The sequence below is a fragment of the Xiphophorus hellerii genome, chromosome 9, assembly GCF_003331165.1.
Source record: "Xiphophorus hellerii strain 12219 chromosome 9, Xiphophorus_hellerii-4.1, whole genome shotgun sequence".
Taxonomy (NCBI): domain Eukaryota; kingdom Metazoa; phylum Chordata; class Actinopteri; order Cyprinodontiformes; family Poeciliidae; genus Xiphophorus; species Xiphophorus hellerii.
Genome location: NC_045680.1, coordinates 2,253,794 through 2,269,457, shown reverse-complemented (window position 1 = coordinate 2,269,457; position 15,664 = coordinate 2,253,794). Strand labels below are relative to the sequence as shown.

Sequence of the window (15,664 nt, the reverse complement as noted above, 5' to 3'; positions counted from 1 at the left end):
ATGAGGGTAAAATAATCTAATTTGTCAAGTAGGCTGTCTCAAACTCATAGTTTGAGAAAAATATAATGTTCAGCTAACTGTTTACACTCAAACTTGGAGAAAACAGCTTCACTCTTAATACAAAATTAAAAAGCAATACATAATATTTCCATATTTGTTCAATTTAACTTGGTATTCCTCCAGATCAGGGATCCCCAAAGTCGGTCCTCGGCTCCTGGTTTAACGCACCTGGATCAAATGATGGCTCGTTAGAGGCCTAAGAAGAGCATTGACTTGCTGTAAAGGTTGTTGGTACCACCAGGGAGAGAACTAAAACATGCAGGATGCCGGCCCTCAAGGATCGACTTTGGGGGCCCCTGCTCCAGATGATATGGTTATCTCCTGCTTCTGTTTTTCTACTCTAGGATCCAGAAAGGAAATCCCCAGAGACGGACGAGGCAAAGATAAATCTGGTGTCTTTTCAACCAAAAGGTCACATGTCACTCTGCTTCTCATTGAACTTTGCTAGCAATCGATGGCAGCACAAATCAAAATGGAGACTTGGCTGGATGGGTTGATGATCCTGCATGACTGCAGCTTTTAACACATAAACCTTTTTTTGGATTGCTCAAAAGGCTATTTTAGTCAGATACATTTCTGTGGGTTCTTTATGGAAACCACACGACATCTTCAGACTGTATCATGTAAGGGAACCTCTACTTGTAAATTCTATTGCACTCTTACATTCTTCCCCTACATTTTACATCTTCTTTTCGTATTATTGCCCTCAACACAGATTTGGTACTTCCTGAATATGAGTTTCCTTTAACCCTGCAACCTGAATTTTCTTCCTCATTTAAAAGTCATAGTGGATAAAAACAGTTAAAATGCCAATGCATAAACAGAAGTAACCTAATGAGCAAAGAGCAGTACAAACAACTACTGAAAATAAAGCGCTGAGGATTTTTTTTTTTTTTTTTCCCCCACTGTTACTATTTCCAATTCTCTTTACTTTATTACGCAGCAACTGTGTGATCAGAAGTCAGGGACAGTGACAATGTTCACATGTATAGCATTACGGCATTAAATGAGGACATTAACAACCTATAAAAAAACATTACAGAAAAAAATGTTTCTTATCACCTTAACCTGAATAGGATTTTATTCAGAATAATGGAAAATAGAGGAGACAGAGAATTTATCAAAGCAGTCATCCGGCAATGCGATATCTGCAGAGCACACGTTTCCTTCTTTTATGTAAATTGGAAAAAGTACATTTATGATTTTTAGAATGCTATCTTACTTTTTTTGTCAATAGAAACGTCATTTATATTTGAGTGTTAAGGTCAGAAATACTTGCATCTAATGTCGGGCTCACATTGTGTGGTTATCAGCCATCTAAAAAGAAATGAATAAATTCTCTGGTTATGATCGTAAGGCGAGGTCGTGAGGGTGACAAAAATACTGACTGCTTTATTGAGCACTCTCGTAAACAAATACCAACAAACAACATCAATCAGTATTAGAAATGTTCTGTGAAAACCACTGTCACTGACAGACATCTGATTATTGTCCACTTTTTTAAGCCCTAAGTGTCCTCTGCTCTCTACTTTTCTTCAGTCGTCTTTCCCTCTTTCAATTATCAAGCTGACTAACATCCTAAACTTTTAATACTTTTGTTGTTGGACTCATATTTCTGTTGGATCTGTCTGTCATGATACAGCTGAAGCAAAAACAAATAAAAAATCCAAACATGAAGTCTTGTTTCTTCTGTAGCACAACAGAGGTTACTGCTGATATTTTATTGAGTAGAGCTCACATGGTGTGACATATTATAGTCCATAGCAAAACAAATACAGTCGTTGGTTCAAGCAAAGCTTTAGATTTACTTATATAGTTTTAAGTAATCATTCTGACTACACACCCTATATTTCTGTCTGATTCACCTAAAGCAGCCGGGCTGTTAGCATTTTGTGAATATGTCTGTGGCAGTAATCAAGAATTCAATTAATCACCTGATAAATTAAAATTACCTCAATAATTTCCATTTGCATGATTTATCATTTTTCTCTTCTCTGGAGGACAAAAGTCTAGTGCGTTGATGTCAACTAGACCTTTATTTCAGATAATTTTGTTTATAATTCATTGTATTTTGTGGTTTATGTTGCTTTGTTTATTTATTTTGGACATTTAAAAAAAATCTTCCAGTTCCAGAGTTAAATAATGACTAGAATTTAAAGTTTAAACATCTTTGTTGATGTGTTCCTGCATTATAGTGTCATTATCATTATATCATTTGAAAATGGTGTCAAAACAACAATATTATCGTTTATCGTAATCATTTCTGGCTAAATTAATTATGGAGACAAGGCCTACTTTATGAATGTAACCAGCTTGGGACTTAAGCAACCCCCTTCGAATATTGACAAATCAATCACTGTATACCGTAAAATGATGTGGGAATTCATGATTGAACTTGGCCAATGAGTGAGCAGTCCCACTGTTTAGAGGTACTTTTAGGAAGGTAGTTTCCTCATGCAGGCATTGTTTATATGAGCACATATCATTGCTGGACATGCCTGCTCTAGTGGTTTACATGTTGACTTTGAAAGAAGCTCAGTTTTACAGCCCATCATTGATCTTTTTTACAAATGCTTTGAGTTTGCCTCAGTGGGATGCTCAGGGCTGCAACAAGCCTCAGGTTAACTTCTGTCTCTTATCCTGCCTTAACCCTGACATAAATCACAGGCACGTCAAACTCAGCTTGAAAATGAATATGGCCTTGTTGGATACGCACCCAAATCTTCCATTATTTTCCAGACACATTTTTTGTCACAATAACTAAACATTATTCAAATCAAGACAATAATCTCTACCCTAAAAGGTACAGAAAAAGCAAGTCATGGCAGATTTTATTTTCAACATGCATTCAAGATGATCGTTGCTCCAATGCCTGAGAACATGCTGCGGCTCTACACCTTATTTAATGGCATATCATAAAAATCTATAATTCATCAGCTCTATTAAGGAATTGATAGTCTCACAATTCCAAGAACAGAGGGAGGAAGTATGTTAATACATCAAGTAAGTCATTAAGTTTCTTTGAAGTGAGTTTGGGATATAATTAGATGAAGATACTTTAAGCTGATTTTGGGGGTTGAAATGTCTATTATAAACCAACAACTCAATGCTTTTCTTTTAAGCTTAGACAAGCACCTTGGTTCCTATGTCAATCGTCCCACATACAATATCTGCTCTCTAAGATCAAAGCAAAGAGATAATTAACCTCTTTGAAGGATTCGGGCAAAGTTCACAATTTTACTTGAAGAACACAAACCAAGCTGTTTTTCATGAAACCTTGTAACGAACTGACTACAACCAATGGAGTATTAATGTCTGCACATGTTCAGACACAGCTGCGTCCTGATTCCATGTGAAGAACAAGTACAGGCAGTCCTGAACACTGCACTACTGATCTAAACAGGGAACTGGCAGCAGTAAAAAATGGAGACAAGTCTAGGAATATGTTGGAGTTAAAATTGTGAACAGCTGAAATGTTAAAACCCATCACAAATGGTTAAGTGTAATTCTGACAGCGCTTGGATGCATCGCTGCAAAACAAAAGTGCAAAAAGTTGCCAAACACTTTATATGAAAGCATAATTTATCATTGGCCACCAAAATACATAATCTCAATTCCAGAATAAAAGCCTTCTTTGTCACTTTAACGCAAAAATTCATTTGCAACCATACCAGCACATTAAGCAGCTAACTTTGTTTTATCTCCTAGTGCTATTAAAACACCATGTGTGCAGAAATAAGTGCCAAATATTAATTTTGCTAAATTGCACTTGCGATTTGCACAAGCGTGTACTGTCATTATATATGCCCCTGGCTTGCTATGTTTCCTGCCTACTGCAATAAAGGTAAGTAACCAAACCAGTGCACAAAAAGCATGCACATATTATTATGAGAGTGCTGATGGGGCGCATTCATATGCAATACAAACCAAACTGGCAACATGTGCGTCAGATGTGAAACGCGGCGGGGCTGAGGGTGGCTGCACTGAGCTTTCCGATCAATATCTGTGCCGTCAGTGAGGCTGGAGGACCATTATCACCAGTGAGCCAAGTAAAGTGACTCTGATGTGGAATGACAGGGAGCTTTCACAGAATCTGTCCTACCACTCCTCTCATTGCCAAGCACTCACACATGAATACCCCACACTGCAGACTCCCCTCTCTAGGCCACCATGTGCAGTCACACAATGTTTTTATTTGTTTCCTTTGTTTTCCAGTCATTTCATTTTTTGGACATATCTGTGGAGACACTGTGTTTCGCTCAAAGCCATGTGTTCCAACTTAGGTAAAATTTTGTAAGTTATGAGGCAACACTGCACTGGATGCCTTGAAATGCATAGTATCTACAATAAAAGAAAGCAAACACTGTGAACTTGCGAATTAATTTGAAATAAAATATACAGGAAAAAAATGCATTAACACCCAATACAAAATTTAATATGACTGACATGGATGTTGTCTTGCAAAGTTATCAAAACATGTTAACAGACTGCACATATTGGTTATTTATTATTGTTTTATATCCATAACTGAGGATGTTGTGCATTTACAATTTGCACATTGAAGAGAGATAAAGGGTTTAATTAATATTTAACTATGTCATCATCGTCACACACATGGGCGCTTTATGTGTTGAGTAATCTGCTCTAATGTTGGTCACCTGGAGGTTTTGTCACCTTTCTGTGCATCCCTGAAACCTATTAATTGCATCCAATTGACAACAAGGAGAGGAGGGATTAAGCAAACCCATACAATCCCACATCAAACTTTTTTTCTTCAATTGTATTATTTTGGGCACGTTGAATCATACTGACACATCCCTTACCTCTCTCCTCCTGCTCTCCGCCCCGGGTCTGGTGATGAGCGCCGTCTCGCCGCACACCACTGCCGCGTCCTCCACGAACACGCAGTCCGGGAGAGACTCGTCCGCGGGCAGCTCCACCACCTCCAGCCCGAGCCTCGTCCGCAACACCTCGACGTACGCCTCGTGTTCCGTCCGCGCCCTTGTCAGGTCCACCTCCGCCTGGCTGGTCCTGAGCGCCTCTTTGGCCAGGGACGCGGGGATTCCCCGGACAACCGCATGGGTGTAGTGACCAAAACCTGCCATCAAACCAGCCATGTTTTCGCTTTCCTCTTTTTCTCTCTCTTTCTTGGCACGCTCAAATCTGGGGAAAAGGGATTGGGAAAAAAACACCTTAAGAGACAATTCAGCGAATGAATAAGAAAAAAAAGCCACCCTGTTGACGCAATGCTGCCTGTCTTGCTTATTTTCTGTCAGTTTGTTGGGTTTTTATTCTTTATTTACAACAGCCTGCAACACACAGTGTCAGTCAGCCGAGCTCCAGTCTCTGGGCGAGCGACAGCTTTCGGTGACGCGCGCCGATCATCACGTGTAGCGCTACGAGGCTGTCAGCCCTCAGAGGCGATCAGTCCAACAAGTGACCGAAACGCACCAGGCTGATCGATTAATCAGTTTCACGCTGTCTCAGCACAGCAGAGCCTTCAAATCAAAGGACTGCTGGAGTAAAACGCCTTTATTCTTTTTCTTTTTTTTTCCTCAAACTGTCCCTGTGTCAGTGTACGGTATTACCCACAACCAGCGTCTTACTGTTAACATGTTTACAAAAATGAAGTAGTTTGTGAAATGAATAATTATTTTTTGTTTTAATTATTTGCAAAAAGAAAATATGCAACGTTAAGCTTTACCAAGCTTGACCAGTTAGTCAAACAGTAACTCCAGTTAGTCAAACAGTAACTCCAGTTAGTCAAACAGTAACTCCAGTTAGTCAAACAGTAACTAGCAGAACTGTAACTTAGCCCAAATATCTTTATACCAGGATTTGTAATCTTTTAAATACATCAGCTTGTTTCTTCTGACTGACGTTTTAGGAATATTTAGATTGGTATGAAAAAAGTCCTGATTTGAATCCAATTCAGATTCTCTGGAGAGAGTTAAAGATTAGGGTGATGGCACAGAGGCCTCAAACCTTAAAGACTTTTTGGACTTGTGGTCAAAATACTAAAAAGAAACATACAAAATCCTGGTCCTGGTCCTGATCCTTTAAATGCTGCAACACAATTAAGGATTTTTCTGTTGATTATCCAGAAGGATTAAAAAAGATCCCTAAAAAAAATCAAACATGCCCCTTGTTCTTAATTATAGTTTTTATATTTTTAAAATCCTTATAGTCTTTTTACATTGTTTAGTTATCTTCTGTGAGATACCTGAAGTTTGTTTCTGGCAAGAAACAAACTTATCAGGCAAGAGGTTTGTTTCTTATCAGAAACCAGCTTTTTGGTTGAATAAAACTCATTTTAAGTAAAATCTCCCAGGGGAAATAATATTTTTGGGCTTACCTGTAGATGTTGTTGTCAACTTCTTCATCACACCTCAAAATCAGAAAAACAAAAAAAACAATTACCAAAAAGATTCTGCTACCGAGAATCAGTATTGCTCGGTAGCAGTAACACTGATTCTGGATGATACTTGTAGTATTCATGACTCTTGATTTTGTTTTATTTTGAAGTTGCTACCCCCGTGACCCGACCCAGGGATAAAGCGGAAGAAAATGGATGGATGGATGGATCTTACTATCACTTCGGTGTAAATTACTGTGCAATGTTGCACATATTTGTAAAGTAGAAGCAATCAATTAAAAAATATTCAATAAAAATGTGAAAAATGTGGATTCATGTGTATTTAATGTGCTTTACTCTGATACTCCTAAATAATGTGGGGAAAAAAGTATAAGTATAGCTTTTCAATGAGGGCCTTAGAGGTGTTGGGGCAAATCAGAGAACAAACAATGACATCAAGACCAAGAAAAATCCCAAACAGGTCAGGGATAAAGTTTTCAAGAAGTTTAAAGCAGCATTTGGTCATAAAACAATTTCCCAAGCTTTGATTATCTCACAGAGCAAAGTCCGTCCACCCATCATACAAAAATGTAAAGAGTATGACACAATTTAAAACCGACCAGATAAACAGACTAGCAAGGAGAACATTATTTAGAGAAGCCACCTAGAGGCCAATGGTAACTGCAGGAGCTGCTGAAATGCTCCGCTCAGGTGGTCAAATCTCTTATTAGGACGTCTATTTGGCATCGAAGGCATTGTTGAAAACAAGCCACAAGAAGTCCTATTTTAATAAGAGATCTTGTCTACAGCAGCTAGAACCAAAATGACACTTTTTGGCCTAGAAACACTGGACACCACCCTTTAAGACACCATTCTCAGTTTGAAATCAGGTAGTGGCAGCATTATGCTGTGGAGATTCTTTTGTTCAGTAGATTCGGTGAACTTGGTCAGAGTTGATGGGAAGATGGATCAAGCTATTTCAACTCTTGAAAAATACCTACATAAGGTATAACAACTACAATAACCTTGAGCTTCAAGTGGAGGTTCACCTTAATGAAGGTGTTAATATAAAAGTTACATTTACCTTTAAGCGAGAAAAAAAAAATGAATGAGAACAACCACATGCATACCAACATAAAACAAGAAGTTCAAATGCTAGAAAAACAAATGTATCCTTACTTGATTTCTGCAGCACTGATTTTCATTATTCCAGCCATGTTTAATAAAATGCTTTTCAAAAGCAAGAAGATAAGAGCACAGCGCCATTCTTCAACCCAATGTTTAAAAGCTTTGCTCTTGGCAGACTTCAAGCAAAAAACACACACAAACTTCAAGGGCAAAGAATATCAAAAGGGGCTTTCTGCTTGTGTGAAGTGTAGGGCAAGTATGGGAGGAATGGCGGGCGGGTGGGGGCTTCTATTCCCTACAGTGCCATCTAAGGAAGGTTCTGGGCCTGGCGAAGCCGTCTGAATGGATGGAATGTTTTGTTCAGACGTCCCAGAAGCACTTTTTTTCCACCACAAGATCTCAGTTTGTCTTTTCTTGTTCCAGATTCACTCAATTATCCTCAACTGCGCTAAACATTCCAGCACATTCTGAGGAGCCCCACATTCCATTTTCCACTCCAGCCAAGATGGCCAAACACTGCCCACCCTCTTCCCAATACCAGCACCTGCCCCCTGCTCAGCCCCCCTTCTTTTCCATCATTCTTGGTTCTGAATGGATAATGCTTATGTTTTTTTCCCCCCTTTGAACAGAAGTGAGTTTTCTTACTTTTATTCCTCTATAACAGAGGATGGAGGGCTGAGTTCATTTCATTCATTTTAAATCCCTTCCTTTGCATCGTTTGTTACTTTCCAGAAGATAGACTAGCTTTAAGATATTATTGTGTGAAAAACATTATTCTGTCTAAATTTTCATCAAATTCCAATCCAGTTTTGACATACAAGTAACACAACACAAATCAATCATTTCCAATGATTGTGCCAGAGCAACTGGAAAATAAATCAATATTCAATTAACATCTGTCCTACTTTATGAAGATACATTTAAAGTCTTGTTACTATTTTACAGAAAAAGTTATGAAGTTGTTCTGCCACCAGAAACTGTCAAGAATAAAGTCGGGTGAATTAGAGGTTCTGATTTATCAGTGCCTTAAGATAACATGTAAAGAACAAAAATTTGAGTTTTCCTTTTTGACTGACACAACAATTGTAAATGTTTTGTTTTTGTTTTTTTCAGCTGAGAAAATGCAAAAATGTTGAAGGGATATAAATTCTTTTGCAAGGTGATGGCTTACTTAGAAGGTGTGGATTTGTTAATGTTAGGGGCCGATCAGCTCGAGTTTTTGACGAATGGAAAGCAGCATCATGATGCTGAATTTTGGTATTTAGCATCACAGCTGACAACACACATTCCTCATAGTGGGGCAATATGTGCTTTCCACACTGAAGTAAACTTGTCACCAAAGACTGAACAGGATTTTTTTCCCTTTTTCAATGCTACAAACCTCATCTGGCACATTCTTTTTAAAGAATTACAATAGTGATGATGGTTTGTGTGAAGCAACATTTTAAATTTGTTTATTTTGTGAGGGAACAGTTGAGCAGTACCATGTGTCAGGAGGGGACAGTAACTTAAACACACCCAAACATAATTACATTTTCTTTTCAATATCTAAGCAGAAAATCTGGATCTGTCACATTAGGAATGCATAAGAATAAATTTTTAAAATGTCAACAATTTGGCTAAGTATATAGTAAGAAAAGCTGGGAAAAGTGCATTTTTGCTGCTTTAAACTCTACCAACATGATACAAGAAGAAAACATAAATAATATGAGCTAGATGGTGTTATTATTCAATGTTTTATTGAGCTGTTTTAGTATTATTTGCTCCTGTAATACATATTTTCTGTCCGCTTTTTAAAAATTGAATTCTATTAATTTGAGGAGCACAACACTTTCTACTTCACTTATTCCCACACCTGCCTTTTGTTAGGGATCAGGCATCTTTAGTCATCCCACAAAGAGTGCTTCTGAGGAAGGCAGGGTTGCACCAGGAACCAGGAAGCCTTCCTGATCCCTGGTTTTCCAACCATGTGACTGATATTATTGCTATATGATAAAAATGTTGTCCTAATTGATAAGCAGCGAAAATTGACCTGACCCGCAGGCATGATCATTTCCAAGCTGTGCATGAGCAGCTGTCTCTGGGAGTTTGTATTTGATTACTGCCTGTACAATCAGCTGTAAAATGATAAAAAAGAAACCCAGATTGCTCTGACAGGATATGCAATCTGACCTGCAGGCATCAAGCTCTTTACTCCACTTTCTTTGGAAATCCCCATTCTTTTCAACTTAGTCATCACTTCTCAGAGATTTTTATGCATATTTTTCACTTTGATTATTTTGACAGTCAGTCAGGGTATGTAAGGCTTTTGGAATAAAACTCATTATCTGCTCTCTCTGTCATCTCAGTGCCACACAGCCATATGACAAGGTAACACATGTACTGTGTAATATGCTTTTGCAAATAGTGTTTCATTTATTACTGGTATTTATTGTTGAAATAATCCGTTTTTATGGCCCTTGTACAAACAAGATATCAACAGGGATCGTCTTGGATTGCATCTTAATCCTTTGCAGAAAACTGTTTCATAAACAGATTCAGTAAAAAATGGTCTGTACACATTAACTTCTGCCTTCTGTCAGTGTTTAAAGATCTGCGTTTCTTCAGCGCTTGACTCTGCTTTGATTGTTGGATTCACTCTGGCAGCCATTCTTAAGAGTGCCGACCATAATTTTTTGGACTTCCGGCTGTTCCATGTCCTGACACTGAAAGGATGTGTTGCTCATGCACAAAGTATTCTGCTTATGATATTTAATCCTGAAAACGCCACAGTGGAATCTATTGTCCAAACATGTGACATCGTCCTGTTCTGTTTCTCTGAATGCAGAGGCCGGTGGGCTGCTGGCCACAGACTTCCTCAGCATTGATTATGAGAGCTGCTGTCTTCTGAACTATGGGATGTGACAACAGGTTTCCATTACACTGAGGTATAAGGAGTCACGCAATGTCTTGGATTGGGATGAACAGTGAATTTTCTTAAACGTGTCCTTTGGACACAGAGAAACTGCAAGGACAGGCACATTGAAGAACATTTAGGAATATTTAAAGATTGTCTCTATGGTGTGATGTATAATTTATGAAGGTTCTCAAAAAGCCTGAATGGAAACTATTTTGTAACTGGGACAAAGAAACACACATTGGCCTTCAGGGATGTTTCCTGAATGTTATTTTTCCTTTGACGTACAATGAAAACACTGTTTCCTGTCACATTAACAAAGGGTCAGAAGCACAAACACGTAAACTCATTCACACCTCTTAAAATGTTTTCCTATTTTGTCACATTACAATGAAAAAACGCTGAGATATGAGATATGTGCTATTGTGATGCTTTGAGATAAACCAACACAAGGTTGTGCATAATTCTGAAGGCAAGGGAAAATAATATATGGTTGTCAAACGTTCTCACCAATAAAAAACTAAAAGATTTGGCATGAAATTGTTGTCAGTCTCATTTAATCTGACTGTATGCGGTAAATTAAATAGCCTTCATAATCCATTGTCGGAAAGGTAACAAGACAACATGGTGTTGGCAGCATCATGTTGTGGGGGATGCCCTTCCTCTGCAAAGAAACAGGTCAAAGTTGTTGGAAAGATCAAACAATCTCAACATAAGTTAATTCAGAAAGACAACCTGTTTGAGATTTCCCTCTCACTTCACAATCATAAAATACTTTGCTGGCCCATTACATAAACTCACAATTTAAAAAAAATATATATATATATATCAAAACGATCTACTTTTGCAAAGTACTGTGAAATACTTTGTATAACAAGTGAGTTGCATTCCAGTCCAGCACAGCACACATGTGCTCAAAAGACACACCCCCTACCCTAACGGACTGAGTGCACTCACGCACACACGCACGCACTCACTCATAAGGCTGTTCATTGAGCGCAAACAGACATCAGCAGAGGGTTTATAGTGCAACCACGAAGATATGCCCTGCAAGTCCCAAAATAAAAAAACACATCATCCTCCAAACTCATCCCGTCACATCACCATCTAGTGTCCTCAACTGGAAGTATGAAAACTAGGAAAGGAAAAGAAAATCCAGCCTAAGACATTTTGCGCAGAGGGGGAAAGGTTTCAATAATTTATTTTAACAAGTCACGATAGTATTGAATAATATTTCCATTTGATAAATTCTTTTTGAAAAAGAGATCAGATACATGTAAAGGAAAAGCTACTAACATATACTTAATACTGAACAGAGTAAAAAAAGAACATAGAAATAAAAAACGAACAAACTAAAAACCAAATCCAAACTCACCAGTGAGGCTCATCAGCCGTCTTGGTCGGCGCTGCATTTGAAGTAATTTAAAACAAATATAAAAGACTATATCAAGATAGAAATGGTAAAAGTTCATATTCTTATAAACGTTTTGGGAGTCTACCAGCTGTTTAAAGCATCATGTTGTTGCGTCTTTACGCACAGCTTTCCCATCTGGTTGAAAACTATCAATAAATCGGAATCGTTTCATGTAGCAGGGTCTTACTGAAACCCCCGAGGTAAAAGGTAGGCGAGTATTTTTCTGTACTCCCCACCACCAACATCATGTGGAAAGATGGACACACAAAAGGAGCAGATTTCTTCCCCACCCAGCAAAAAGTGGACAGTTTGTGTGAAAAGTCAGGAGAACCCAAGGAATGAGTGCAAAAAAAATAAAAATAATTAAAAAAAAAAAGAATCTCCCTGCGTGGGGAACATATTTTACCAGCATTTAAGCTGTCAGGAATGCCGGCCAAAGAGGGAGAAATATGTCAATAATGTAGGCTACTGCCATACCAAATATGGCAATATTGTTACGTCTGAGCTCTTGGTGCGCATCTGGAAACGCTTAGACTTCTCTGAATAAAGGCACCGGAGAGCCAGAAATAGACGCTGTTAAACGTATTTCTGCCCACACCTTCAACACTAACAGAGAGAAAAACACATTTTTTACCTTAGACAGGGTTTGCAACATTTGATAAAGATGAACGGATTCGATGTGCATAAGCGATGCCACGGGATTAGTCACTAATAGTAGCCAAATTAAGGTGAAACCAACACTTTTTTCACCCCGCTGCAGATTTGTTTAGATTTGAGTGGCACTTGTGTATATTATTTTATAGCGTCGTGTTTTTCTTAATTTGGAGAACTAAATAAAAATATCAAAGTTTCACAGGGTAATCACACATGCTCGGAAGTATCTTAGGTAATCTGTTTGAGACGTGAAAAGCAAGAAGAGGAAGAAATGAAAGAGAGGATAAACAAGTTCAGAAAATATGGAAAAGAGTATTCAGATGGGATCCAAGAGGAAGGGGAATCTATCTGAACAAGAAGAAAAAGAGAAAGGTATAGACAGGGTGGAGCTTAGGTCTTGGATGGAAAATGCGCCGAGAAACATTCCTGGCATAGTTTGGCCGACTTTCAGCGGGGACGACGTCAGCTTCCCATGAACCAATATAAGCGCGGAGGTGGCCAGACTGCAGCAGACAGCAACTGCTTTACTGAGAGCCTCATCTGCTCTAAACGAGCCTCTAACGCTACAAAGACTACCAGCAAACAAGAGAGACAAACGACCAAGACAGGGAATAGTACCGGGCGCAGACTTTTCACAAGGATTCCTCTTTACGCGCAAAGAAAATTTGTCCAAGATGCTGATGTCTACCATCTCTACTTTTTTCTTCCTCGTAAGCCATCACGTGGTGAGTTTTTATTCGTTATTTTCATTTTCACAGATCCTGTTCAATTATTATGTTTGAGAAAAGAACAACTTGTTCTTTCCTTTGGATTTGAGGTCAAGATTTAAAGTCTAAATCAAGATTTTTTTTTTTCTGTCAACCGCGCAGGTCCTCTCCTCATCCTCCTCTTGCCCCTCCATGTGTGACTGTCCCTCGGAGATGCCCAAGTGCGCGCCCGGCGTGAGTGTGGTCCTGGACGGCTGCGGGTGCTGCAAGGTCTGCGCCAGGCAGCTGAATGAGGACTGCAGTCTGACCGAGCCCTGTGATCACACCAAAGGGCTGGAGTGTAACTTTGGGGCCAGTTTTGCTGCTGCTACAACTCGAGGCATCTGTCGTGGTATGTATTCAGACTACACTTGCTCTTTGAATTAGCCTGCAGTCTGTTTTCCCCTCTCTGTAAATGAGAGGAGTAGGAGCTAGGTGATTTCAACACTGTGGAATGCAAGTAGTCCAAACCTCAAAGCCCACTGTGGAGGGAGACTCCTCAGGCAGCCTGAATAATTTCTCAGTTGAACTGATCCTTATCTGGCAGCCATGTGATGTCTTTAGCAGACATCTTTGAGAAGAGCAGGAAAGAATAACATTCCTTTCTTTCTGTTTTTCCCCCTCTTACAGCTAAATCAGAGGGCAGACCCTGTGAGTACAACAGCAGGATCTACCAGAATGGAGAGAGCTTCCAGCCCAACTGTAAACACCAATGCACATGCATTGATGGAGCAGTGGGATGCGTCCCGCTTTGTCCACAAGAGCTCTCCCTGCCCAACCTGGGCTGTGCCAATCCCAGGCTGGTGAAAGTTGCTGGCCAGTGCTGTGAAGAATGGGTGTGTAATGATGGCAAGGAGACCGACATCTTAGAAAAGATCTTTGGCAAAGACATGCTGAGTGAAGAGCTGGAGAAAGACCTCACCAAGAAGAATGAGCTCATTGCAATTTTCAAAGGAGGACTCAAATCCCTACCTGGTAAGAAATATTTCAGTCAATCTTTTCTAAATAGTTGTAGGTTCTATCTTAACATTTGAAGCATATAATGATTTGCTAATTTGGTTTATTTCTTTTGTTCTCAGCATTCAGAGCAGAACCTGAAGTCCACAGGTTTGACAGTCAAAAGTGCATCGTCCAAACCACACCTTGGTCCCATTGCTCCAAGAGCTGTGGAACCGGTATCTCCACCAGAGTCACCAACAACAACAGCGAGTGCAAGCTGGTCAAAGAGACACGAATCTGTGAAGTGCGCCCATGCACCCAGTCACCTTACTCCAGTCTGAAGGTAAGCTTGAGCCAATCACAACTGAATGATATAGAAATATGCATGAAACAGAAAAATATCTTACTGCTGGTTCTGCTCACACAACTGATCGCCATCTTTTTTGTTCTCATCCCTCTGCAGAAAGGAAAGAAGTGCAGCAGAACCAAGAAGTCCAGCCAGCCAGTGAAGTTCAACTATGCTGGTTGCTCCAGCTTGAAGAAGTACCGGCCCAAATACTGCGGGGCCTGCGTGGATGGTCGCTGCTGCAGTCCCCACGACACCAGAACCATCCGTGTCAAGTTCCGCTGTGAGGACGGCGAGACCTTCCACAAGAACGTCATGATGATTGAGTCCTGCAAGTGCACTTACAACTGTCCACATGCCAACGAAGCCTCCTACCCTTTCTACCGCCTCTCCAATGACATCCACAAATTCAGAGACTGATTGGTGAAGAGGATCCAAACCCCTCAGTGAGAAATAGATCAGCTGCATCATTGGCAGCCAATGGCAGTCTAGATGACTGCAGGGGTGAAGGCAGACCATCAGCCAACTACCATCTTCTTGTTGTAACTAGATTCCCAAGGAATTGTGGACTTACATCATGAGGACTTAATGAAGTGCACTGTTTGCTGTGACTACATCAGCATTCTTAACATGAATCGCTTCATATTATTGGAGCTTTGAAAGTAGCTTCGTCATGGAGCAGGTTGTAATTACTAATTGTACATTTATGCTAGATGCTGATATCAATTCACTGTGTATATTTTGATCCTTTCTCCAACATGACCCAGACTGTAGACTTGTGTGTGTATATGTTGATATGCACACGCGCATCTTCAATTAGCATACCATGGTATATCTTAAAGAACAAGACAACGAAATGTAACTCGGCGACTTGTCTAACAGGCGCGTAGTTTCATTCCTTCCTGACGTGGGCATTATTGTTCATGTTTTGTGGCAGCTATTGATGTCCCTTCATGAAAAAAAGACAAAGTGAAACATGTCAAAGGATGAATGTTTTTATTATTATTAATATTATTTATCTAATAAATGTAGCTACTTTATTTGGATATTAGGTGTAATACTGGAATAAATTGTAAAATGATTTAATTTTATATGCAACAATAAAACTGATTTATTTATGAAAAAT

The 15,664-nt window shown here is 39.4% G+C and overlaps 2 protein-coding genes across 3 annotated transcripts in view; one reads left to right on the top strand and one right to left on the bottom strand.

Moving 5' to 3' along the window:
* Nucleotides 1–6,434, bottom strand: part of ddah1 (dimethylarginine dimethylaminohydrolase 1) — a 65,718-nt gene extending 59,284 nt beyond the window's left edge. The window contains exons 1-2 of one of the 2 annotated variants that reach the window (XM_032571541.1): nt 6,416–6,434; nt 4,884–5,223 (exon numbers count right to left, since the gene is read on the bottom strand). In XM_032571541.1, the coding sequence (XP_032427432.1) occupies nt 4,884–5,177 (294 nt within the window). In that variant the 5' untranslated portion in view covers nt 5,178–5,223; nt 6,416–6,434. Of the gene's footprint in view, nt 1–4,883; nt 5,224–5,380; nt 5,400–6,415 lie in introns of those variants that run through there. The other variant, XM_032571542.1, reaches the window with a different exon arrangement.
* Nucleotides 6,435–12,794: 6,360 nt separating this feature from the next.
* Nucleotides 12,795–15,664, top strand: ccn1 (cellular communication network factor 1). The gene is given in 5 exon segments (XM_032571539.1): nt 12,795–13,232; nt 13,377–13,605; nt 13,884–14,228; nt 14,333–14,535; nt 14,656–15,664. Coding segments are annotated over 5 exon segments (1,503 nt in total). The 5' UTR covers nt 12,795–12,809; the 3' UTR covers nt 14,959–15,664.